Source organism: Loxodonta africana, chromosome 7 (genome assembly GCF_030014295.1).
Source record: "Loxodonta africana isolate mLoxAfr1 chromosome 7, mLoxAfr1.hap2, whole genome shotgun sequence".
In the NCBI taxonomy this organism is placed as follows: Eukaryota; Metazoa; Chordata; class Mammalia; order Proboscidea; family Elephantidae; genus Loxodonta; species Loxodonta africana.
The window spans coordinates 24108648-24133902 of NC_087348.1; the positions used below are offsets into that span (position 1 = coordinate 24108648).

The 25255-nt window shown below is 35.3% G+C and overlaps 2 protein-coding genes and 1 pseudogene across 2 annotated transcripts; all 3 read left to right on the top strand.

The window, feature by feature from the left end:
* The first annotated feature begins 4884 nt into the window (after window positions 1–4884).
* On the top strand, window positions 4885–7712 carry LOC135231650 (olfactory receptor 5T17-like). Its single transcript, XM_064288066.1, has one exon. The coding sequence runs from the start codon at window positions 6257–6259 to the stop codon at window positions 7178–7180; it is 924 nt and encodes a 307-aa protein (XP_064144136.1). The 5' UTR covers window positions 4885–6256; the 3' UTR covers window positions 7181–7712.
* A 7081-nt stretch (window positions 7713–14793) lies between these two features.
* On the top strand, window positions 14794–17416 carry LOC100667748 (olfactory receptor 8J2-like). Its single transcript, XM_064288067.1, has one exon. The coding sequence runs from the start codon at window positions 15276–15278 to the stop codon at window positions 16221–16223; it is 948 nt and encodes a 315-aa protein (XP_064144137.1). The 5' UTR covers window positions 14794–15275; the 3' UTR covers window positions 16224–17416.
* Window positions 17417–21801: 4385 nt separating this feature from the next.
* Window positions 21802–24787, top strand: LOC100655605 (olfactory receptor 8J2-like; annotated as a pseudogene).
* Window positions 24788–25255: the final 468 nt, after the last annotated feature.

The following is a 25255-nucleotide window of genomic DNA, read 5'->3' on the forward strand; positions in this document are numbered from 1 at the left end:
TAGTAACATTTGTGAGGATGGCGTGGGACTGGGCAGTGTTTCCTTCTGTTCTGCATAGGGCATCTATGAGTCGGAGCCAACTCAATACTACCTAACAACAACAATAGATCTACAGGTCTTGGCTGCCGAAGTGATATTTTGCACTTGGAAAGTATATTTTGGTGTAGCTGTCTTTTTTGAGACCTACATCTTCGAGAGCACACCTTCTCTTTTTTGAAAAGTTCCTTTCCATCCTGTTTGATTTAAATTCTCCTTTTAGTATTTTTTCCCCCCTCTTGGTAAAGCTTTGTCCTTTTTGAAGGAATTGTGTGGTGCTTACTTCTGAGATCCTCAGTGACCCAGAGCACCATCTGAGTCTCCCGCAATCCTTTTGTGATTCTTTCTTGTGGGTTCGGGTGAGGATGGAAGAGTAGTCACCCACCTGCAGTTGGGAGCCTGAAAGCTTTGCCCGTTTTCCCTGGTTGATATTGCTGAGATCCCCACTCAGTAAATTGCTCTCTAATTTCAGAGTCTGGTTATGAAGTTTCCAGGGTTAATACTAACTAAAAACCAAGCCAAACCATTTGCTGTGAAATCAGTTCCAACTGGTCCTGTTAATAATTCCCTCTTTGTTTACCCTGTGCCTGCTGCTGTGGGCACTTAAAAAAAAAAAACTTTAATACCTTAAAATTCTTAAGCTGGCATTAATGGAGGTCTTCGGTGGTTTAGTTTTATCAAAGTTACTTTTTTTTTTTCTTTTCACTTTCCTCTTTGCTTGTGCTTGTTGTTTCTAAGCGATTTTTAAGGAAGTGTCCTGGGGAGATTCTGAGTTTATTAGTGAGAAATTTCTTTATTTACCTTCTGCTTACTAAAAATTTCCTTTTAGTATTTTTGTTGTTGTTGTTGCTGACTCATTTTACAGCAAAAGTTTTACTCAGATGTCATAACCTCTGTTGTCTATGCATTCTAAAAGTGAACAGTGAAAGGAATTCTCAACATCAGGTTGCATCGTTTTATTCAGCTTTTGGTTGCTGTGTCACCTCATCATAGAAGCTCACACTACAGCCTCTTAAAAATACACCTGATCCCCACGACACCTTCCTTATCACTTGTCTTGGCTTCGCTTCCCTTCACAGTGCTTATAGTCTGTCCTTGTTTATTGGTTGTTTTTCTCTGCCACACAGTAATCTATCGAAAAAACTTTTCGATAAACACATGGATGGTTATGCAAGTTATTTCTCTGCTCCAGACTTCAGTTTTCACTAGATTTGCTGCTTCCAGCTTGGTTGTCCATCCGAAGCATCTGAAGAATTGTAGAAAATTAAGAATTCTGTTGGTCCTGCTTGTGTACCAGGGTTACACTTCTCTTTGTGTCGAAACGTGGGTGCATGTGAGTATGTGTGTGCCTATGCATTTAGGGTTGTGTATTAGTGTTTAGTGTGTGTGTGTGTGAATGTGTGTCTGTGACAGTAATGGAAAATTTTTTAATGAGCTATTTCCTTAATTTTCTTCTGCTTGCTTTGTCTCAGAGTCACCTAATTCTTTTTTAATATTTGTTTATTTTTGTTTGCTCTTTCATAATGGAGTGTTTACTCAAATGTCATAATCTCTATTGACTATGCTATTGTTATTTCATCTGAGTAAACTATAGATTAGTATTTGGCATTCAGGGATCACAAAATACATGAGTTATGAAGTATTCCAGATCATTAAATACTTGATGTCTCATCTATGTAACTTAAATTTTTGAACTTTTTACCACTTGAATTGTATTTCTTACAATAAATTCAAAGTCTGTGCCTTAATTACTTCAAACACTTTATAATTTGAATAGTTTAGAAGTATAATGAATATGGATGACTACACACACTTGTGCTAGATTCAACAATTGATTTATTACTGTTTAACCTTATAACATTTGGAAACCCTGGTGGCATAGTGGTTAAGTGCTACAGATGCTAACCAAGAGGTCGGCAGTTCAAATTCCCCAGACACTCCTTGGAAACTCTATGAGGGCTGTAGTACTCTGTCCTAGAGGGTCTCTATGAGTCAGAATTGACTCGACGGAGGTGGGTTTTTTGGTTTTATTACATTTTACTATATTTACTGATTTGTTGTCATGTAAACTGGGTAACATTGCTGGTATGAGGACACTGGGTCTCAGAGAAGCTAAGTGCTAACCCAGTGTCAGAGCTATGATATAAGATTTTGTCTAGTATTTTCCAATCTATTTTACAATGTTAAAGTGTATTTTTCCCTAAGGCATCATTTTAAATCAGAATTCAAAGAACTTTATTCACTGAACAAATGTCAAGATTTGGTATGTTATTGAAAAGCTATTTACTTCTTTATGACTGAGTAAGTCATTATGTTGCTATTTTGAACCAGAAGTAAATTGGAGAGTATTCCCCTTTGGGCATCTCCTATGGGTTTCTTTAACAGCAGGGTAAGTGGATATAAAAGACCTAAATAAAAGCTATTCATAGTATTCCTAACCTGTATTTGCTATTCTGCAGGTAAGAGAAAATATCAGATCATTTGCAGAATATTTAGGAGAAAGTGTCTAAAATATCAAGGTAGAATATGCTGTGATAGCTCCCGTATTAAAAAAAAAAAAGAAAAGAAAACCTTTGGTTCTTCTCTATTGTGTTGGTATTTTTATATAACCAGCAAAATCTGACACATGCAGATTTCTACCCACTTTTTTAAAACCCATACTTCTTAGAAAAGAATAGAAATATTAAATACACGCTTGTAGGCACAAGCAAGAGCCTCCAAAGTAGATGTATGCTTTTATTTTCCTGATGGAAGAAGATAGTCCTGCTCAAAGTAAGAACAATGGTAAGAAAGGTCTAAGGTAAATACAGCAAAGAAAGCAAGAATATTTGAACTATTAAACTCCTTGGAGGCTTATATTTGGATAAAATAATGAGGGGAAGATAAATAATTCAGGGTTATGTTGTTAGCTGTTAAATATGGAAGTCACTTCAGATTATCACTTCATAATATTTCTCTGGTATTGATGACTGGGAAGATACCCAACACTGCTTGAATGGTGTTTTGTTTTATTTATCATGGGGGAAGGGACAGTTGCAGAACTAAACCATAGTGTAACAGGAGGCAGTATAGAAGGATGGAAAGAACATAAACTTTGGGATCAGGGAGAGCTGGGACTGAATCTTGGTCTGATACTTATTGTTTTGAGGATTGCTATAAAGATATTATAATGTGCAGAAAATTCCATTCTTACAGCAAGAGCTCAACAAATGATAGCTGTAATTATTTCTCTCCTTTGTATTGTTAGTGTTCCAGTGTTGGGCCTAAGATATCTAGAGTTATCCTCTTCTTGTAAAATTATATTTATAGAAATGACTTTACAGTAATTTTTTAAGATTGATCCTACTAAATTCTTTAATAATCATAAACGCTTTCCCTTTATGACTTTGATGCCTATCCAGATGTGCTAATAATGACTTAGTCATACTCAGTATAACTTTTCTTTTGGCTCATAGCAGAAAAGCTGGTTTTGAGAGAAGTTTAACTCAAGTTCTTAATATTCTTTTTAGCATTTTCTTTATAGAAAGCCAAATTAACCACGCTGTAATTGAACAAATGGTAATTTTTTAATCTGTGTGACTTTATTGTTATCATTCACACAACTCACGAAATTCCTTTATACTCTAAAGAATAAACTTATTTCATATTGATGAAACTTTACTAATAAGAATTATATTATTTCTGTGATATGAAAAGGCAGAAGAAAATGACTAAATCCACTTTTACAGCCCCCTTTTTTTAATCGTAATACAATTCATTTGGTTTGAAACTAACAAAATAATGCTTGAGTGCATATTGATAATCACACAACAGATAAATTTGATTAAGTCTCTGGGTACAGACATTTTTTCAATGTTTTGACTAAAATATTGTTACCCAAAATTGATTTTCAAGAAGAAATACATCTGATGAAAAAAATTCAATTATATTTATTTGTTTCGTGGATACCCCAAAATGGAAAATTTAAAAGAAATTTCTCTGCATGTTTAATTACCGTGCCTGGTTCTATGTCTGCATGTATGTGTCTGTTCGTGTGTACACACGTCCTTACTGTGCCTGAATAGCTTGTTCATTACACCTTTTTGCCAATGTAATGAGGAGTAAACTTTACAAGGAAAATCTAACATCACATACACTTTCTAATCACAGAAGTGAATGATGAGCATAGATTTTCAGATTCCAAATCCTATGTTACATGTCTTGTACCATTGTGAGTTTAGGTACAACACTGAGCTGATGCAAAGGCTGAATTAAAAAATCATCTTTTTCTTTAGACTTCTGGTAATATTTTTAAAAATATAATGAATTGATTTCATTCATCATTCACCAAGTTTCTATTTTATTTCCATTGACTCATATTTATCTTATCAACATAATTACTTTTCTCTCAAATTCCTTTCAGGTAATATCCATGTTCACCTCTTCCCCGCCAATGACATTTTTTTCAAAATAAGAAATATATTTAGGAATTCCCTAGTTAAGTCAATAAAGCAGTTTTTTTTTTTAATTAAATTATATATTTAAAATCATTTTAGAGTGCTCTAGTCACTCAAAAATATAAGGTTAATTAAAGTAGATGGTTTAGGACATGTAAGCTGTTTTGTCTTAAATTAGTATGTCTGAAAAACAGAATTCAATCTAAAATATATTGTCTTCTCTAACAAATCATTCAAGTTATTTTTCCTCTAATGTTATTCTTTTCAAAATTCCTATGGAAATATTTTCCTAAATATTTACAGTTCTTCTAGGTAATTCCGATCTTGTCTTTCCCAAGATGTTACAGGCATTTGGGTTTATTCTCTGTTAAATCACTCTAATCTAAATGATTCTCTTACTGAGAGATCCGTATCAATATGTTAAAACTGGAGCTTGACTTGGGTCATTAATTTAAGTAGTTTACTGATTACAATTTGTAGCAGCTCATGTACCCTTAATACTGACTCAAATTTCCTAGTCAGTAAATTAGAGTAATTTAAGATGTACTGTGGGGAAAATATGTAAAAAATAAATGTTTTTTTTAAAAAGTAGTATTATATATACTCCAAAAAGTGTTATATTATTAGATAATAATTTAAATTTTGAATTCCAGAGTAGGTGACTCTTTGACTTCTGATTTGTTTAGCCATGGGACCATCCAGAAAATAATCTATTCCATTTATACTCGGTCTCTTTCTTTGTTTTTTATCTTAAATCTTATATGCACATTCAAAGGTGCCATTTAAAAATATTTTTTATGTACTACTTTAGCTAAGATAAAAGTTACTTAACTGTTATTTCACTGAGGCCACAATCAACAACACACAAACAAGTATAAAATCTTGAACAAAAAATACCTTAGAAGGAAATATTTTGTAATTATGAAAGTCATGACTTTTTCTTTTTTTTCAACATCTTCAGAAGTTTCTTACTTTTTCACCAGAAATATTTCATGGAGTAGAAAAACATGGATTGTCAAAAACACCAATGGCCAAATATATAGCCAAAAAAGGCCAATACAGACCATGAATTTAAGAAAGATGTTTGAACAAAACATAAGCTGTCATGTAATTTTAGAATTTAGTTATGGTGAATCTTTCCCCAAAAAACAACTTGATAAATTCCATTCTGCAAAATCCAAAAATTTGTAATGGAACTGGAGAATATTCAGAGACGACCTTATCAGATGTTATCATACCGGCGGGTGCTACTTTATAACACCACTCAGCACGTTCTATATTTTAAAATATTTTTATTAATTTATTTTTCTCTTTTAATGTTCAACCTGATCTTGTAAGGTAAAATTAATGTCCTCATTCTGCAGGTGAGAAGATTATAGCAAGTAGTTCTACACAATTCCTGAAAATGCTAGAACTCTGGTGATAGATTCTAATGTTTTATCCCTTGATATATTATCTCAAGAGTTTGAGTGTGAGAAAGAAATTTATTTGAATATGACTGGTTTTAATAAATAAACCAGTTAACTCAATTATTTTGGTAATGACTGATGTTAACCAATAAGTAAATGTCATTGTTGTCTATTTAATTCTGCTGAGAGTGGTACTTAGGATTCGCTGTCCAGTCATTGTCTTATGAGTTGCTGCTGGGAAATCATGCATTTCAGAAAAGTCAATATGAGGACATGGTTAACGTTCCTTTTAGTCACAATATTATGCATACTGCCATTAAAATAAAAACTGTGATTTCATATATATTTTCAAGATTTTTTCCCTGAAGTGTCAACATGAAAAATGACACAGAAGTCACCACATTTATACTGAAGGGCTTCACAGACAATCCTGAGCTGCAGGTCATCTTATTTTTTCTATTTCTAGCAATCTACCTCTTTACTCTAATAGGAATTTTAGGACTGGTTGTATTGGTCATTGAGGATTCCCGGCTCCACAACCCCATGTACTATTTTCTGGGTGTGTTATCATTCTTGGATGCTTGCTTTTCATCATCAATTACTCTAAATATGTTAGTGGGTTTTATGTCAAAGAATAAAGCAATTTCATTCCTTGGATGTGCAACACAGATGCTGCTCTTTGTCACCTTTGGGACCACAGAATGCTTTCTCTTGGCAGCAATGGCATATGATCGCTGTGTAGCCATCTACAACCCACTTCTCTATTCAGTTAACATGTCACCCAGAGTCTATGTGTCACTCATCACTGCTTCATATGTTGGTGGTATTTCACATGCTACTTTACACACAGTAGCAACTTTTAGCCTCTCCTTCTGTGCATCCAATGAAATTAGACATGTCTTTTGCAATATCCCTCCACTCCTTGCTATCTCCTGTTCTGACACGCACATCAACCAGCTTCTACTCTTCTATGTCGTGGGTTGTATTGAGATACTCACCATCCTGATTGTCCTGATCTCCTACGGTTTAATTTTGTTGGCGATTCTGAAGGTGCCTTCTGCTGAATGGAGGCAAAAAGTCTTTTCCACTTGTGGCTCTCAACTAACTGAAGTGTCAATTTACCATGGAACAATCCTTTTCATGTATACGAGACCAAGTTCCAGCTATGCCTTGGATCATGACATGATAGTGTCTATATTTTATACCATTGTGATTCCCATGCTGAATCCCATCATCTACAGTTTGAGGAACAAAGATGTAAAAACAGCAATAAAAAAAGTGTTTGGGAGAATAAAGTAAATTTTTAGCATTAAAAATTAAAAAAATAAAATCAGGAGTCATGGCTTGTGTCTCAATATGAAGAAGATAAGAAAAATGAAATGTTAGTTTTAACTTATTTTTGGAGTATTTTGAAATAAAGATCATAGTCAACCCTTATCCTATGCTTCTTTAACACGTACAGAAAAACTGTGCCATCAAGCTGTTTCTTAGTATGTTAATGCTGGTGAATGTATGTATGTGTAGATGTGTGTGGGTATACATACATATATATATACACACATACACATACAATGATTCTGATGTATATAATATAGACACACACATGTACATGGATACAATCTGTTCTTAGAATATTTTATATTATTTGCCTCATATTTTGGGAAATAATAAAATAATTGTTTAGTACAGTGTAATTTAAAACATTAGAAAATCTGAGAAAAAAGTTTTAATTATTTTTAAAATATGAATCCAGAGTAGTTTGAACCAATCTTTTTCCATTTTCTAATGGATTTATACATCCAGCAAAATCAGTGAACAACATATAGCTAAACGAATCAACATGAAAAAGTCCACAAACATACATCTGAGTTGAAAAAAAAAAAATGCAGAATAGGACATTCAGTATTAAATAAAGTAACTAAAAATATTTTCAAAATTATGATATATTCAGGTAATGAGTACAAAAATATATAGTTAACTAATTACACAAAGCATATCAAGGAAAAATTGTGGATTAGAGTTACCTCTGATTAAGGGAACACTGGGTGCACCATGGAAATGATTGATGGATTGAATCCACCTAGATGTACCTAGGAAGGTCTTCTGGAAGATCACAGCCATTGAAAACCACATGGAGGGCATTTCTACTCACACACACATAGGGCCACCATGAGTCAGAACTGGCTGGGTGGAGACTTGTGTTAGCCAAAATTAAGAAAGAATAGTTGTGTCCTGCACTAAATGAGTGAATATTTTAGAGAATGAGATGAAAGTTGTCACCATTTCTTTATCAAAGTTAAAATAACATTAAAGATTGATTGCACCACTGGAAACACAATTAATGTTTGATTTCAGGTTTTAGGATGGATATTGCATTCGTTCATTCATCCCATCAGCCAATGAGTTAGTTACCAAATATCTTTTGGACACGTACTCTAGCCTAAGTATTATTTTAGAAGTTTGTAATAAACGTGTAAAATATTCAGACATACCCCTTCCTCTTGTAAAGGTTATAGGCTAGGAAAAGTCACAGAGACAATAAGAAAAAATTGTTATTCAGTTGCAAGATTTATACATTATTTGAAAAAGTATTGCAGGTTGATGCAAAAAATGTATTTTCCACTCAAATCCGTTGAATAAAAAAGGTAGAAATGATACCAGGTGTGACTTGTAATTTGGTAATTATAATAAAGAGTTGATTTCCAGTCTCTTCATGAACTTCAGATTGTCAATTTTGTGTGCATCATCTTTTTGTTTAAAAAAAAAAAAAAAAAAAAACAGTAAATGCACCTGGGCTTATTCTTGCTTCTACAAGGTAGGCTTTTTGTTAAGTTCTATCCCCAATATTCACACTAAAAATTTCCATTGGGCAAGAATCCTGTGCTTTCCAGCTGTACAATTTTCTCAATCTGAGGGCCAGGGCACTACCCAGATCATGTAAAGGTACATTAAAAGAAAAAATATGATGGAATCATTGCATGTGTTTGTTATTCGATATAATCATTTAAGCAAGTCCCTAGGTTAGCTCCACATTTTCACTCTTTGGGTGAAATTTTGAGTGGAGCTTTGCTTAAGGAACATTCAATTTGTCTTTCTTTCCCTGAGGAATCACACCTTTATCTGGGAGTCTTAGTCCTCATGTTCAGGGACCAGGACCTAGAAACAAACATATTTTAGTGAGAAGGTCTGCAGGGACTTAAGACCTTTGTAAAACTCTTTAGCATGCTTTATGGAGTAAACTTAGGAGTGGATCTCAGCAGATCTCTCTGCACAGGTAAGTTAAACCAAATGTTTTCCCTGTTACTAGGTCTAGATGGGAGGACTAAGTATCTTGAAAGCTCTATCAATTCAAATCAAACTCAGACCTAAAATGATTCTTTCTCTGTCCTTTTTTCCAAGTAACTACAATCCTTGCCCACTGACCACTAAGTGGCAGTGACAGCCATATAATGCTTTCAATAACTAACACTCCGACTGATAAGTGAGCCTGAGCATCGTTAAAGAAGTTCAAAATAAAGATGTAAAAATCAGTGATCAAGTTTGAGCAACTAGAAGAATGGAGAAGGGTTAGCAAATTGCTTTTTACATATGATGAATTTGATGCTTTTGTGGAAGCAAATATTTACCAGATAGTCTTAATCCAGGCAGAGTTGCTGCTAAAAAATATCAGCTCTAATGATTTGTGATAGTGTTCCGTAGCATCTGGAACAAAAAAACAAGACACTAAATGTCGTCTACCAATGCGAGTAATGATAACTTGAGAATTTCACATTGTCTCCATGCAGAAGTCAATGCTGAAACATTTCTTAAGCATTTTGAAATTTTGGTCTAATTATATCCTACCTTTGTCACATCCTTTACCAGTTTGGTGTACAAAGAGTGTAAGTAATTATGTCCCCTAATGTCGTCCATTGTGTTTGAAAGCCATGGAGACACAATGATATTGGAGAGAAAAAGCATAGATTGTTCCTTATTCACAATCTAAAGATGTGAATATGATATTTGTTAACACAGCAATAACTTCTTGAAATTAAATATATATAATATGTATCTATATTTTTTATATATATACGTGTATATGTATATGCACACACTCATATATGTGTGTATATATATAAATGTTTAAGCCTACATGCGTCTATACATCTTACACAGTAGTAAGTAGGAATTTTATATAAATAGTAATGAAATACTGCCTATTAAAACATGTTTTTCGTATAAAAGCAGTTCAAATTAAAGAAATTTAAGAAAAAAATAAATGATATTACTATAAGTATAAAAATATGGCAAAAAATTTAAAGGTATTATCTAAATATTTTAAGTTTGGGGATCCAAGCTCCAGAACAATATAGAATAATGAATCCTCATTTGCAGGGAGCATATGTTGCCTTAGTATGAAGAGAAGTGCTTTCTTCTCTAGAACTGGCAGAACTGATGGATGTTTTAGAAGGCTCTGTATACCACGTAAGTGACACAGTCATTAAAGGCTTGACTGCTAACAGAAAAGTCAGCAGTTTGAACCCACCAACCACTCTGCAGGAGAAAGGTCTGGCAGTCTCCTTCCATAAAGATTACACCCTTGGAAACCCTGTGGGACAGTTCTACCCTGTCCTATAAGGTCGCTGTGTGTCAAAATTGATTCAACGAAAATGGTTTTGGTTTAATTTTTGCTCTATACTAGATAGGAAACTTCTTAAGTGGTCCTGAAGCATAAGATTCTACATTTCTGAGAAAGAGCTACAAAATTATTTAAAGTCAATAAAATTGAAATTTTGTCCCCTTTCCTGATTTTTGCATTGTCCAGGGTGATAAACCGTAGGAGGAAAAGAGTCTTTGATGCCAACAGTTAGTCTCTATGTCCTGGTGGCCACTGAGAGCTCATATTTGGAAGTAATTTTTGTACTTAGTGCAAGTTACCTCCAAATACAGGTCGCCATCGAGTCAATTCTGACTCATAGCGAACTGATAAGACAGAGTAGATCTGCCGCATATGGTTTCCAAGAAGTGCCTGGTGGATTTAAACTGCTGACCTTTTGGTTAGCAGCACTAGCTCTTAACCACACCACCAGGGTTTCCACCTCCAAATAAGTTAAATGGAAATATACTCTTGAAATCAACTCAAAAACTCTTTAATAATTAGCTAGCAGTATCATTTCTTTCTTTTTAATATTGTGTTTAGACTCAAGTTAGCAGGGCAAATTAGTTTCTCATTGAACAATTATTACACATCTTGTTTTGTGACATTGGTTGCCAAATCCACAACAGGTCATCACTCTCCCTTTCTCCACCTTTGGTCCCCATTACCAACTTTCCTGTCCCCTCATGCTTTTTTGTCCTTGCCCTTGGGCTGGTGTGTCCATTTTGTCTCATTTTGTTTTATGGGCCTGTCTAAATTTTAACTGAAGGGGTGAACCTCAGAAGTGACTTCAGCACTGAGTTAAAACTATGTACGGAGGCCATACTCCTGGGGTTTCTCTAGTCTCTATCGATAAGTTTTTTTTTTTTTTTGTGTGAGTTTGAATTTTGTTCTCCATTTTCTCTCGCTCTGTCTGAGACCCTCTGTTGTGATTCCTGTCAGAGCAGCTGGTGGTGGTAGCTGAGCAACAGCTAGTTGTGCCAGACTCAGTCTGGTGGGGGCTATGCTAGTTGTAGGCCCATTAGTCCTTTGGCCTAATCTTTTCCTTAAGCCATTTCTTATCCAAAGTATGACACTTTGGAAAATGAAATGGGACATTAAAATAATATTAGGTATATATTTTTCAAAAGTTTATATACTGGTGTATTATTATGTGAGTAGATCTATAAAATTTATGTATTCACAAAATGATTTAGAATCAAAATTATTGGTAAAAAAACTAAACTCTTTTCAGGGGTGAGTGTTCAATCAGACAAGGTGCAGGGGTAGAAAAAACAAGGAGGAGAAAATTGGGGGTAGTTTTACAGAAACATCATTTTTCTGACATGTCCTCATTGAACAAAGAACTCTGACTTTTCCATCAGTTGTATTTAGTAGAGGAGGGAATTAATAATAAGGATATTAAATACATACACTCTCCCTCCTCAAAGCTAATTGCACTAAAGCACATTAGACAATAAGTAATTGATGTTCTTGTTGACATTCTTGCTCTTGTTGAATGAACAATATGTTTGTAAAATCTGTTGTATTTTGGAGTGAACGATGCACTGAATAGCATTATGTACAGCAATCTGACAGGAAATATGTTGATCAAAGTGGGTGTTGCTATAAGTTTTTACGTGGTAAATTTACCCTGTTATAAAAGTTAGCATTCTTTTTTGTTTCATAGTAGGAGACAAGAGATATGGGATAGTTGGTGCAAAACAATCGGATCAGCTTATCAGATACATATTTGTTGTACCTTTAAATGGAAAAAAAAAGAATGAGAGAGTCATGTTTGTGGAGGAGCCTGTTTTGTTTTGTGAAAGATACAGCTGAATATCAGGTGGCCCAGAGTGTTACATACACCAAAACCAAAAAACCAAACCCATTGCAGTTGAGCCGATCCTGATTGCTGGCAACCCTAAAGGACACAGTAGAACTACCTCGTAGGGTTCCTAAGGTTGTAAATCTGTAGGGAAGGAGACTGCCACATCTATCTCCCATGGAGCAGCTGGTGGCTTTGAACTGCCAACTTTTCAGTTAGCAGTGGCGCACTTAACCACTGTGCCATCAGGACCGCCCATTTTGCATCTACAAAATTATAATTTAATTGCTATTTCTTTTTCGACTATAAGACTCTCCACCCAAGTACAATATGATACTGATGTTAAAATTAAAAAAAAAAGAGGAAAAAAATATTAATGTCATTCAGAATAAGCTACTACTAATAATAATAACTACAAGGAACATCTATTTTGAAATCATTAAGTGCCAAGATTTGTGCTTACTAACCTATATATGTACATTATACCGGTTAATTTGCACTACACAAAATATAAATATTTGAGCAAAAGCAAAGACCTAGTGTTTGGTGGAATAAAACAACAATATCAACAAGGGCAAGAGCAAAACAAACAAACCAAATTAAAAATAAATAAATAAATTAACCCAGTGTTCAGCCCATACCTTTGAAACAGGCTGCTCAACCATATATTGGAACTCAAGCTTTCAGTTATCAGTCGAGCACTTATACTGAACAGTACCTGAGTCAATTTTTTTTCCTTCTTCTTTCTTCTTTCTCTTCTTTCCCTCCCCTAGCCCATCACTGCCTTCATGTAAGATCCTGGTATTAACTTCCCAAATGGTTAAGTGTTAACCAATGTTTCCTCTAGGACTGTGGAAAACAAGTGATATTGATCTAAGCTTGTTAAATTCCTCTAGCCCATCACTGCCTCCAAGTAAGATCCTGATGTTAGCTCCCCAAATGGTTAAGGGTTAACCGATGTTTCCTCTAAGACTGTGGAAAACAAGTGATATTGATCTAAGCCTGTCAAAAAAGAGGAAGGATGGCATCAGCCACCCCCTGAGCTGTTGGGATAATGGCAGGAGAAGATCAATCTGTGTGATATAAGACCAGGGAAAAACCAAATAGAAGAAAGAGAATGCACATTCCACAAGCTCCTAAAATCCATGTCCTCCTTTCCCTATAAAACTCCAGCTGGACAACAGTTCCAGGAGACAGAGGATTTTGGAGGAGATCATTCCGTCTGTGTCCATATACCAGTATAGCTCATAAAGCTCTTACTACCCACCTCACCCTTGTCTCTAGAATTGGGTGTTTGGGGCAGTTGGCTCTAAACTGCAAAGTTGCAGTAACACCTTTATCCAGTCAATATCTATGTAGACTGTAAGTAACTTAACTTCATGGAGCCTCAGTTGTCTCATCAGACATGGAAATATTTACATGCATCTCCTAAAGGTCCAATACAGAACAAGACATTTATTTCAAAACATTTAGCTTAGTTCTAGACACATAATGAGAGTCCCCGGGTGGCACAAAAGGTTAAGCACTTGAATACTAGGAGAAATGTTGGTGGTTCAAACACACCCAAGGGAGACAGGCTTGGCGACTGGCTTCAGAAAGGTCACAGTCTTGATATCCCCGTGAAATAGTTCTGCTTTGCACACGTGGGGTCACCATGAGTCGGAATCTGCTAGACGGCAACTACCAACAACAACGAGAAGGACATAATGAACACTAAATAAAAGTTAGCATTCTATCCCACCCATTTCTCTATAGAAGTAAACTAACGTGACTGAACTTTAACAAATGAAATCTGTAAGTAATAAAACTTAACTAACAACAATGACAAAACAGGTTTCAAACAGTTTAAGGAAAAGGAGGATAAACTGGAAAAGGAAGCGAAGTCTGATACAAAGTAAAAATAGAGAGTAATTCAGAAAACAATTCCAGTGAGAGTTTTGGTGTATTGGGCAGAAGAAAGAAAATGTGATTAAGAAAGTAGGATTCAGTCTTCTGGCAACTAAAGAAGGAAGAGCATTGAGATGCAGGTCTATCTGTGCATAGTGGAAGCAGAGTGATGTGCTCAAAATCGTTAAGGAAAATGCTACAGCTCTGGATGGGTTTCCCACGAGATACTGAAATACATAAAACACCCAAGGAGACGAAGCTGGGAGAGCTGGAGAGGAAGCCTGTGGCAGTTAAGCAGAAAGATAGCTGGAGGTCACTCTGGCTCACCAACTTCAACTCTGTAAAGACAGTTCTTTTTTATCACTTGAAAAACCATCCTAAAGAAAATATATACATCTCATCCAACATCACTGGAAAAATATTCATGCATATATATATATATTTTTTTATATATATATAATGACACATATATATGTATATATAATTATATTCTGTTGTTAGGGGCCATTGATTTGGTTTGGAATCATAGCAACCCTCTGTACAACATACGTGTGTGTATATACATATACATATAATTCGATTCTTTTTTTTAATGTACAATATAGAAAACCCTGGTGGTTTAGTGTTTAAGAGCTATGGCTGCTAACCAAAAGTTTGGCAGTTCAAATTCACCCGGCACTCCTTGGAAACCTTATGGGTCAGTTCTGCTCTATCCTATAGGATCCTATGAGTCGGAATCAACTAGATGGCAACTGGCTGGATTTTATTGTTTGTTTCATTTTATGTACAATATATATGTATCATTCAATATTTAAATTACATCCAACAGTGAATACATAAATTGTTTACAGAAACAATTTTAAGAACCAACCTCAGCTGTTTTCTGATGATGTTATATTTTGGAAATTTCTGAAAATGTGGGAGAGAAACAATTAAGATCTGAAACTCCTAAGTGTGAAAGAAAATAAACAGGTTTTAAATGAAACTGTAACAAGGAATTATCCTTTAATGGTAAAATTAATTTTACCTTTTATTAATCTCTTAAAGACAAAACAACACAATAAATGGCTCCAGGGAATCTCACAAGGGTGACTGAGTTCATTCTCATGGGAATCGCAGACCTTCCTGAGCTCCAGGTCCCCCTTTTCTTTGACTTCCTGGTGATCTATTGTCTGACTGTGGTAGGGAACTTGGGCACCATCACCCTTACCAGTGTTGACTCCAGACTTCAAACCCCCATGTACTTTTTCCTTCGACACTTGGCTATCACTAATCTTGGCAATTCTACCACCATTGCCCCTAAAATGTTGCTCAACTTCTTGGCTAAGAAGAAAACCATCTCATACTACTGTTGTGCAGCTCAACTAGGTGGATTCTTAGTTTTCGTGGTGGCTGAAGTTTTCATACTGGCGGCAATGGCCTATGACCGCTATATGGCCATTTGCAACCCCCTGCTCTACATGGTGGTGGTATCTCGGCAGATCTGCCTTCTGCTAGTATCCCTCATATACCTCTACAGCCTGAGCACAGCACTGACTGCCTCTTCCTGTGTGTTCTCTGTGTCATACTGTTCTTCCAATGTAATCAACCATTTTTATTGTGATAACATCCCTTTGCTAGCATTGTCCTGTTCTGATACTTACATTCCAGATATAACAGTGTTCATGTTATCAGGTATCGACCTGTTTTTCTCCTTGATCATTGTTCTAATATCCTACTTCAACATTTTCCTCACCGTTTTGAGGATACAGTCCTCAGAAGGGAGACAGAAAGCTTTTTCCACCTGTGCTTCTCACTTGATGGCCGTCACTGTGTTCTATGGGACCCTCCTTTTCATGTATATGCAGCTAACAACCAACCACTCATTAGATACTGATAAAATGGCCTCAGTCTTTTACACCCTCGTGATACCAATGTTGAATCCCCTCATTTACAGCCTAAGGAACAAGGAAGTGAAGGATGCACTGAAGAGATTCCTTAATAACCCATGCAAATCTCTCAAACTAGTGTAAATAAATACCTACAACTGTCGTCTTCTAAAAGTCTTAATTTGCTTCTGACAAAGCTGCTGTTAAGTGAAGAGACAATTTAAATGGTTAAAAAAAAAAAAATCTATTCATTTCCATGTGAAAAATACTAAGGCATTTTTTCCCAATTCAAAATACCAATCTTCCTAGAGGGATAAAGTTTCCAATTATACAATGAAAATGAACTTACATATGTTATAAACAACAATTTGAAAATAAACAAATACATCATATAAATAAATTGCAACTTGTTCAAAGGTTTGTGTTTTATACCCTCTACATATGGTGTCTGTTGTTGTTGTTAGGTGTCATCAAGTCCATTTCTACTCATAGGGACATTATGTACAAGAGAAGGAAACACTGCCTGGTCCTGGGCCATCCTCCTGATCGTTGTTATGTTTGAGCCCATTGTTGCAGCCACTGTGTCAATCCATCTCCTTGAGGGTCTTCAACCTAGGTGCCATATTTGTTTGCAAATAAGAAGAAACAGCTACAAACAAAAGGTATCTAGGTGGTGCAAATTGTTCTTGCTAGCCCAAAGATTGGAGAATCAGACTCACCCAGCAGTGCCAGGAAAGAAAGGCCTTGTGATTCTCTTCCTTTAAGATTACAGCCAAGAAAACACTGGAAAAATTTCTACTCTGTAACACATGGGTTGGTTCTGAATTGAAATTGACTTGCTGGCAACTAACAACAACAACATAGTCCCTAAATGAGGCAGAGAAGGCCTGATAATGGGTGGTGGAGCTATATGAGGGTCATTGCTTGAAAGATGATAGAAAGTCAGATCATCCTCCTTGATACACTCACCTGTTGCCCAAGGACAAAAGATTTTACATTTTCTGTTTTTTTTTTTTTTTATACCATATTTTCCACTAATAACCTTTTGCACCATTTTCTCCATCTATCACATGTTTTGTGAACCCATTGTTGTCTTACACTTAAATTTATAACACATGAAAGTAAACATGTAGGGGAACATAAAAACTAAGCTCAAGAGTGCCTTGAAATACGCCATGTGCCATAACAGATTGAAATAAAAGTAAAAGCATTCTACGTTTTTCCCACTCTCTCGTAGACATGTGCACAAAGCAAAAAAATTATGTTGAACTAATTATGATAGATAATTAAATATTTTCCACATGATATTCTCATACTGAAATCCATTGTGTAGAGTTTATTATCTTTAATATGAAACTATCAACATTAAACATCACTTCTTTTCATATTTCTATTTAGTGGAGAGAAGGTGTTATTAGACCGAAAACATCATCTCGTATTAAGTGTAACATTCCTCAAGATAAAAAACCATACTTGCTGCAAAAAAGAAACAGAAAACCATTAATAGTCATGTGAGTTATTGCTGTGTATGTATAATGCTACTACCATGCAATGGCATGAGCTAGAGTAGTGTGGCAGGTGTTGTAAGGACAGTGTCTAGAAATAAAATGAATATATGACATTTGCAGGAAGGTCAGATATAAGCCACAACCAAGAACTCTGAGACTCACATGAATGAGTCCATTGTTAACTTTGGTCATAAATAAACAGAATAGCTAAAGGTAGGGAAGATAAAATACGTGATGGACATTTCTAATCTCAAAAGACAAAACCAGGTATAATTTAATCCTGTCAGTTTTTATCCTATTCATGTTAATCGTTAATGTGTTTTTGTTTTTACTTTATTCAGGGTGTGTTTGGCTTCAGCACCTTACAATTACAGAAGTATGTTTCCCATTAGAAAGCTATTTTCTTTGGGTATGGCTAGATGTAGAGAACTGAGGCAAAAGGCTAAACTCACTTTGCAACATTTCCAATGCTATTTGTAATAAATGAATGAATAAATAAATAAACAGTTGTCTTAGAGTGATTCCTACACATCACTAGCCCATGTGTGTCAGAGAAGAACTTTCCCAGAAGGTTTTCGATGACCTTTCAGAAGTAGATCCTCAAGTCTTTCCTCTAAGGCACTTCTGGGTAGATTCAAACCACAGAACTTTCAGTCAGCAGTCAAGTACTTAACAATATACAAAATCCAGGGCCTCTATCCAATGCAATACACCGGAATACATATACAGTTTGGTTGATTGGTAAACATTTTTTTTAAATGAATAAAGGTCAAAACGAGTTTAGTGTTCTTCTACATTTTAATTTGGTTCACATATATGTATTTCCTAAAAATAATTATGCTATTTTTTATATTGCTTTCCTATTGCTTGCTATAACAAATTTAATGTCTAAAAGCAACACAAATGTATTATCTCAGTTTTGACAGTAAGAAGTCCATAATGAGTCTAATTGCACTAAAATCAAGGTGTTAGCTAATTGTATTCCTTCAGGATGCCCTAGAGGAGAATGTTTCCTGCCTTTTTCACCTTCTAGAGGCTACAAATATTACTTGGATAGTGGCCTCTTCTGTGTATCAATCCTATCCCTCTCACTTCTGCTTCCACCTCCTTCTTGGATTCTCCTGCATAACTTTGGTCTTCTAAGAACTCTTGAGATTAGATTGGGCCCACCTGGACAATCCTTGAACACATTATATCAGCAAAGTCCCTTTTGTCAAGTAAGTAATATATTCACAGTTTCTGGGAATTAGGATTTGGGTATCTTTGAGGGTTCATCAAACTGTCTTCTACATCACATTGAAATGTTTTGTGAAATTAGACAATGTAAAATCTTGCGCCTATCTCATTTACTAGAGCTCAGTAAAATAATACCACTAAAATGTACACAATATATACCTGTTTTACATTATTTAGCTACAAAATTTGTTCTATACAAACTATACACAAAGACCTCCTTGAATTAAGAATGAACAATAACAACAAAAAATTTGGCTCAAAGATTGCAGAAAGTGTGTACCCAGATAAACACACACTCACATATCACTTGTTACACGTCTATTGAGAAATTCTGCATCAAGTCAGTTAACCAACCAAGCATATTGGTCAAGTACACTTTTTTAACGAAGTAAGATATGAAAAACAATTTATCTCTCAACTCCAGTCTTCTATGGTCAAAGTTCACCCCATGGGGCATTAATACCTCCAAACTTCCAGGATTCACCTATCTGGGTGCCAAGGCAGTTTCATGGGATCTTGTGCCTGAGCAGGCATAGTAAAACCATGGAGAGGATCAGGCGAGACAGGGGATATATGGCAGTCATGAAGCAAGTCACTATCTGGGCAAAGGTGTGAAAGTTAGGAAAGGCTTCAAACAACTGCCAAAGGAGCCCACAGTCTGTACTGCAGGAGAGGCTAGACTCTCAATCAGTTTCATAAGGTAGGCCTGCCTGGTCAGACAGCATGGCGAGTGTATAAATCTTGGGTGGAGCATATAATGAATCCCTCCAAGACCCTGAGAATAAGATATTGATACCTACACTCTTTAAAGTTTACATATTTTGTTTTGACATTAAGTTCTTCATCAAACAGACAACGATTTTTATATTATATGTAAAACACATCTATTTCAACTTCAACTGTAGTGCCAATTATATTATCAATTAAGATGTCTCTCAGACTCTATTTTTCACTCATCATTGCTTTCTGTGTTGGTGGTATTTTGCTCTGCTACTTTATGCACAGTAGGAACTTATAACCCCTCCTGTGCAATCAATGAAATTAGACATACCTTGGGTAATATCCCTCTACGCTTTGCTATGTTGTGTTCTGACACTCACATCAACCACCTTCTACTCTTCTACTTTGTGAGTTCTCTAGAGATATTCACCACCCTGATTGTCCTGATATCCTATGGTTTCATTTTGTTGGCCATTCTGAAAATTCCTTCAGCCAATGGGAGGAGAAAAGTGTTTTCCATTTGTGACTCTCACCTAAATGGAGTGTCGGTTTACCATGAACAATCCTCTTCATGTATGTGAGAACAAGTTCCAGCTACACTTTGGTCATGCCATGATAGTGTCAGTATTTGGCACTGTTGTGACAACCATGCTGAATGCCATTACCTGCAGTTTGAGGAACAAAGATGTAAAAGAAACAATAAAAAATGTCTTAAGTGAAACATACAATGAAGCATATTTTTAACAATAAAAATTAAAAAAGAATCCAGAGTCCAGATGTTTGTCTCAATATGAAGAAGATATGACAAACATGAAATTTTTGTTTTAGTTTATTAGTGTCATTCTATTCTTCTTGAACATTTGAAATAAAGATGAGTCAACTCTCAATGTATGCTATTTTAAAATATGTGCAGAAAAACTATGCCATGAATTTGCTTCTTTCTGTGTTCATGCTGAGATACATACATGTGTGTTTATGCATATATATGTATATATAGAGATATGTACACACATATAATGGTTCTGATGGACATATATACACACAAAGACATAGAGGTGTATGATCTTTTCTCAGAATATTGTACATTTTTGTTCTCTCTTATAAATATATACTTGGAAATGAAAAAAATAGTAAAACATTTAGTGTGGTATAATATAAAACATAAAAATTGGGTAGTAAAGTTTTAATAAATTTTAAGAAATAAATCAGGAGTTGTTTGAGCAGAACCTGTTTTCTTCTTCTAATGAATTTAATATGTGCAGCAAGATCAGTGGACAAGATATAGCTAAATAAATCAATGCGGATAAATCCACAAGCACATAGCTGAATGAAAAAAAATTGCAGAATAAGACACTCAGTATTATGTAAAGTAATTAAAGATATCTTCAAAATTATGTTTTGATGGGTACATAAATACATATTAACTAATGTCAACAAGAATATCAATAAAAGTTGTGCATAAGGGTTACCTCTGAATAAGGAGACTCTGGGTGGATAAGGATAAAAGCTGGTGGTTTGAATCCAATGAGAAGCACCTTGAAAAATCTACTGAAACTCTGTAGCTTTTGAAAACCCTATAGAACACAGACCAAATCTGTCACGTGTAGGGCCAACATAAGTCAAAATTGGCTGGATGGAAACTGGTTGTAGATATTAGGAATACCAAAATGAAGAAGGAAGAATTGTATCCTGCACTACAGTAATGAATGTCTTAGAGAATGAGATACGACTTGTCATGGTTTCTTTGTCAAAGTTAAAATAATATTAAAGATTGATTACAGCATCAGGAAAAAAAAAAATCCTGATGTTTAATTTGACATTTTAGGATGGATATTTCATTCATTCATTCCATCGGTCAGTGAGTTGGATAAAAAATATCTTTTGAACATCTACTGTATCCTGGGTATTATTTTAGAAGCTGGTAATAAAAAAGTAAAATAATCAGACATATCCCTTCCTCTTATGAACACTATAGGCTAGAAATGCCCCCGAGAAAGTAAGAAAGAATTGGTGATGACCTTTCATTGCAATATTTATTCATTCTTTGAAAGACGATTTCAGTCTGATGTGAAAAAAATGCGTTTTTTACTCAAATTAATTGAATGTAAAAACTGGAAATGATATCAGATATGATTTATACTTCAATGATTTTAATAAAAACTGATATTTAGCCTCTATACAAACTTCCCATTTTGCATTTGGTGTCTATCATCTGGTTTTCACAGTGACTACACCAGAGCTTGACACTGGAAGGGAGGTTTTGTGTTCAGTTCTATCACCGATATTCACATTAAAATTGCCCATTTTTTTTTTTTTTATTAGGGTAGAATTTTGTGTGGAACTTGGCTTAAGGAGCATTCAATTTGTCTTTCTTTCCCTGGGGAATCAGACCTCTATCTGGGAAGTCTAGTCCTCATGTTCAGGGACCGGGGCCTAGAAATAATCATACGTTAGTGTTAGGGTCTTCGGGAACCTCAGGTCTTTGTAAAACTCTCCAGCATGCTTCACGGAGTAAACTTAGGAGTGGATCTCAGCAGATCTCTGTGCACAGGTAGGTTAAACCCAATGTTTTCCCTGTTACTAGGTCTAGATGTGAGGACTAAGTATCTTAAAAGCTCTATCAATTCAAATCAAACCCAGAATCGAAATGATTCCTTCTCTGTCTTCTTTTCCAAGTGACTACAAGCCTTTCCCACTGATTGCTAAGTGGCAGTGACAGCAGTGTAATGACTTAAGTGCCTTAATAAATTAATAACAGTCTTAATAACTACTGATAAGTGAGACTGAGCATTCTTAAAGAAGATGTGAAAAAAATAAAATCAATGATCAGAGTGGGTTATCTAAGAGAATGGAGAAGATTTAGCATACTGCTTTTTATATATGATGAATTTGATATTTTCAGGGAAGCAAATATTTACCAGATAGTGTTAATCCAGGTAGAGTTACTGCTAAAAATATCAGGTGTAAATGGTTGTGACAGTGCCATGTAGCATTTGGAGCACAAAATACAAGACAATAAACCTCATCTTCTACAAAGAGATTAATGATAAATTGAGAATTCCATATTATCTCTGTGCAAATGTCAATGTGGAAGAATTTCTTGAGCATTTCTGAAATTCTAGTTAATTATACCCTACATTAGCCACATTCTTACACTTGTGTTATTAGCAATTACATGTACAAAGAATGGGAGTAATCACGTGCCCTAATTTCTCCCTTGTGGACAAAAGCCAGGGAGATACGATGATATGGTATAGAAAAAATCATAAACTTGATTCTTATTCACAATCTAAAGCAGTGAATAAGATATTAATTGATAGCACAATGATAACTTTTGAAAATGAATATATATGTAAAATCTAATACTTAAACTGTGTTTAATAGTGGATAAATAAATAGCTTAGGCAAACAATCCAAAGAACCAACCTAAGTCTTTGGTTGTTCTCTGTTCAGTTTGTATTTCTGAAATTCGTGAAAAAGCAGGGAGAAAAACAATTAAGTTCTGGAAATCCTAGGTGTTTGTGAACAAAAGTAAAATGATTTTAAATAAATATTTGACAAGGAATAACCTTCAAAGTACAAAATTTATTTTATCCTCTATTAATCCCTTTCTGTTTTTCCCATTTAAAGACGAAAGCAACACAATTAACGGCTCCAGGAAATCTCATGTGGTTGACTGTAACTGCAAATTGCGGATTCGAGCCGCCTGCCACAAACCAATAGTGAGACAGGAGGAAGTAAGCAGCAAGAGGGCTTTATAGAACACTGTGTTCAAGAGACAGAGGGGGCAAAGTTTTCCCCAGATTCTGCCTGCCGCAAGAAGGCTACAAAAGGGTATTATAGGGAGAGGGTCAGGGTTTAGAAATTCCCAGGAATGTTGACTCTTCTTCGAGGGGGAAGTAATGATGAAGTGACTTATTGTTGACGTCTTGCAGGCGTCTTTACGCCATCCTGGTTTCGGTCACTGGATGGGTCCGGGTTTTGCTCAGTTATCTCAGGTGCTGATGGTATCGCTCATTGTTTTTGTCAGCTCGGAGAGAAACATGGTTTAATCAACAACAAAAATCTTGATTGCCTTGTTTTTCTACTATGGAATTTGTTTTTCTACATTGGAACAACCGTGAGACAGATTCCAGAGCAAATAATCGACGTTTTTAAAGACTAAAGATTTTAATCACAGCTTACACAGCTAAACTGGAAAATATATTCTCTTTTTTTTTTTGAACACTACAGAAAGTGTATTTTCTCTACTTCATGACTGAGTTCATTCTTATGGGAATCTCAGGCTGTCCTGAGCTTCAGCTCCCCTTTTCTATGTCTTCCTGGTGATCTATGGGCTGACTGTGGCTGGGAATCTGTGTATCATCGCCCTTACCAGTGTCAACTCCCTATTTCAAACCCCCATGGGCTTTTTCCTCCGACACTTGCCTATCATCAATCTTGGCAATTCTACTGTCATTTGGACGGCAGTGGGCTTTTCCCCCTAAAATGCTGGTCAGCTTCTTATTTAAGAAGAAAACTTTCTGTTACTACTTTTGTGCAGCTCAACTTGGTGGATTTTCAGTTTTCATTGTGGCCAAGATTTGTACGCTGGCCCTAATGGCCCATGACTCTTTTGTGGCCATTTGCAACCTCCTTCTCTATATGGTGGTAGTATCTTGGCAAATCTGCCTTCTGTTAGTATCTCTCATATACCTTTACAGTCTGACCACAGCACTGACTGTTCCTGTGTGTTTTCTGTATCATACTGTTCTTCCAATATAATCAACCATTTTTACTATGAGAATGTCACTTTGTTAGCCTTGTCCTGTCCTGATACTTACATTCCAGAAATAGTAGCATTTACATTTTCAGGGATCAGTTTGTTTTTCTCCATGATCATTGTTCTAATATCCTACTTTAACATTATCCTTGCCATTTTGAGGATACAGTTCTCAAAGCAGAGACAATAAGTTTTTTCCACCTGTGCTTCTCACGTGACAGTCACTGTGTTCTATGGACCCTCCTTTTCATGTATTTGCAACCCAGGACCAACCACTCATTAGATTCTGATAAAATGGCCTCAGTCTTTTACACCCTACTGATTAAATACTGAAACCCTTTCATTTACAGCTTAAGGAACAAAGACGTGAAGGATGGTCTGAAGACCTTCCTGAATAACCCATGACAATTGCTCAAACTAATGTAAATATATAACTACAACTCTCTTCTTTTAAGAGTCTTAATTTGCTCCTGAAAAACCTGCTGTTAAATGAAGGGTATTAAATGGTTAAAAAAAAAAAAACTATTATTTTAGTGGATAAAATATTGATACATTTTATCCCAATTCAAAATACTATTCCTATATAGAAAAATGCTTCAATTATACAATGAAAACAAATTTACATTTTTAACAAAAAACAATTTGAAAGTAAATAAATGTGTATTATAAATAGAATACAAGTTATTAAAATATATGTTTCTTACACTCTCTAAATAAGGTATTAGGTGGTGCAAATAGCTTGTGCTAATCTACAGTTTGGTGCATTGAGCACCGCCCCCCCCCCAATGGTACCAATGAAGAAAAGGCCTGCTGGTGTTTTTCCTTTAGGATTACAGCCATTAAAACCATATAGAACAGTTCTACTCTGTACACATGAGGTTGTCAAGAGTTAGAATAGACTTGACATCAACTAACAACAACATCATAGTCTCTAAACAGGGAAGAGAAAG

Bases quoted from the DNA above. Each gene is read 5' to 3' on its own strand.
- LOC135231650 (XM_064288066.1), top strand. From the start codon at position 6,257: ATGAAAAATGACACAGAAGTCACCACATTTATACTGAAGGGCTTCACA.
- LOC100667748 (XM_064288067.1), top strand. From the start codon at position 15,276: ATGGCTCCAGGGAATCTCACAAGGGTGACTGAGTTCATTCTCATGGGA.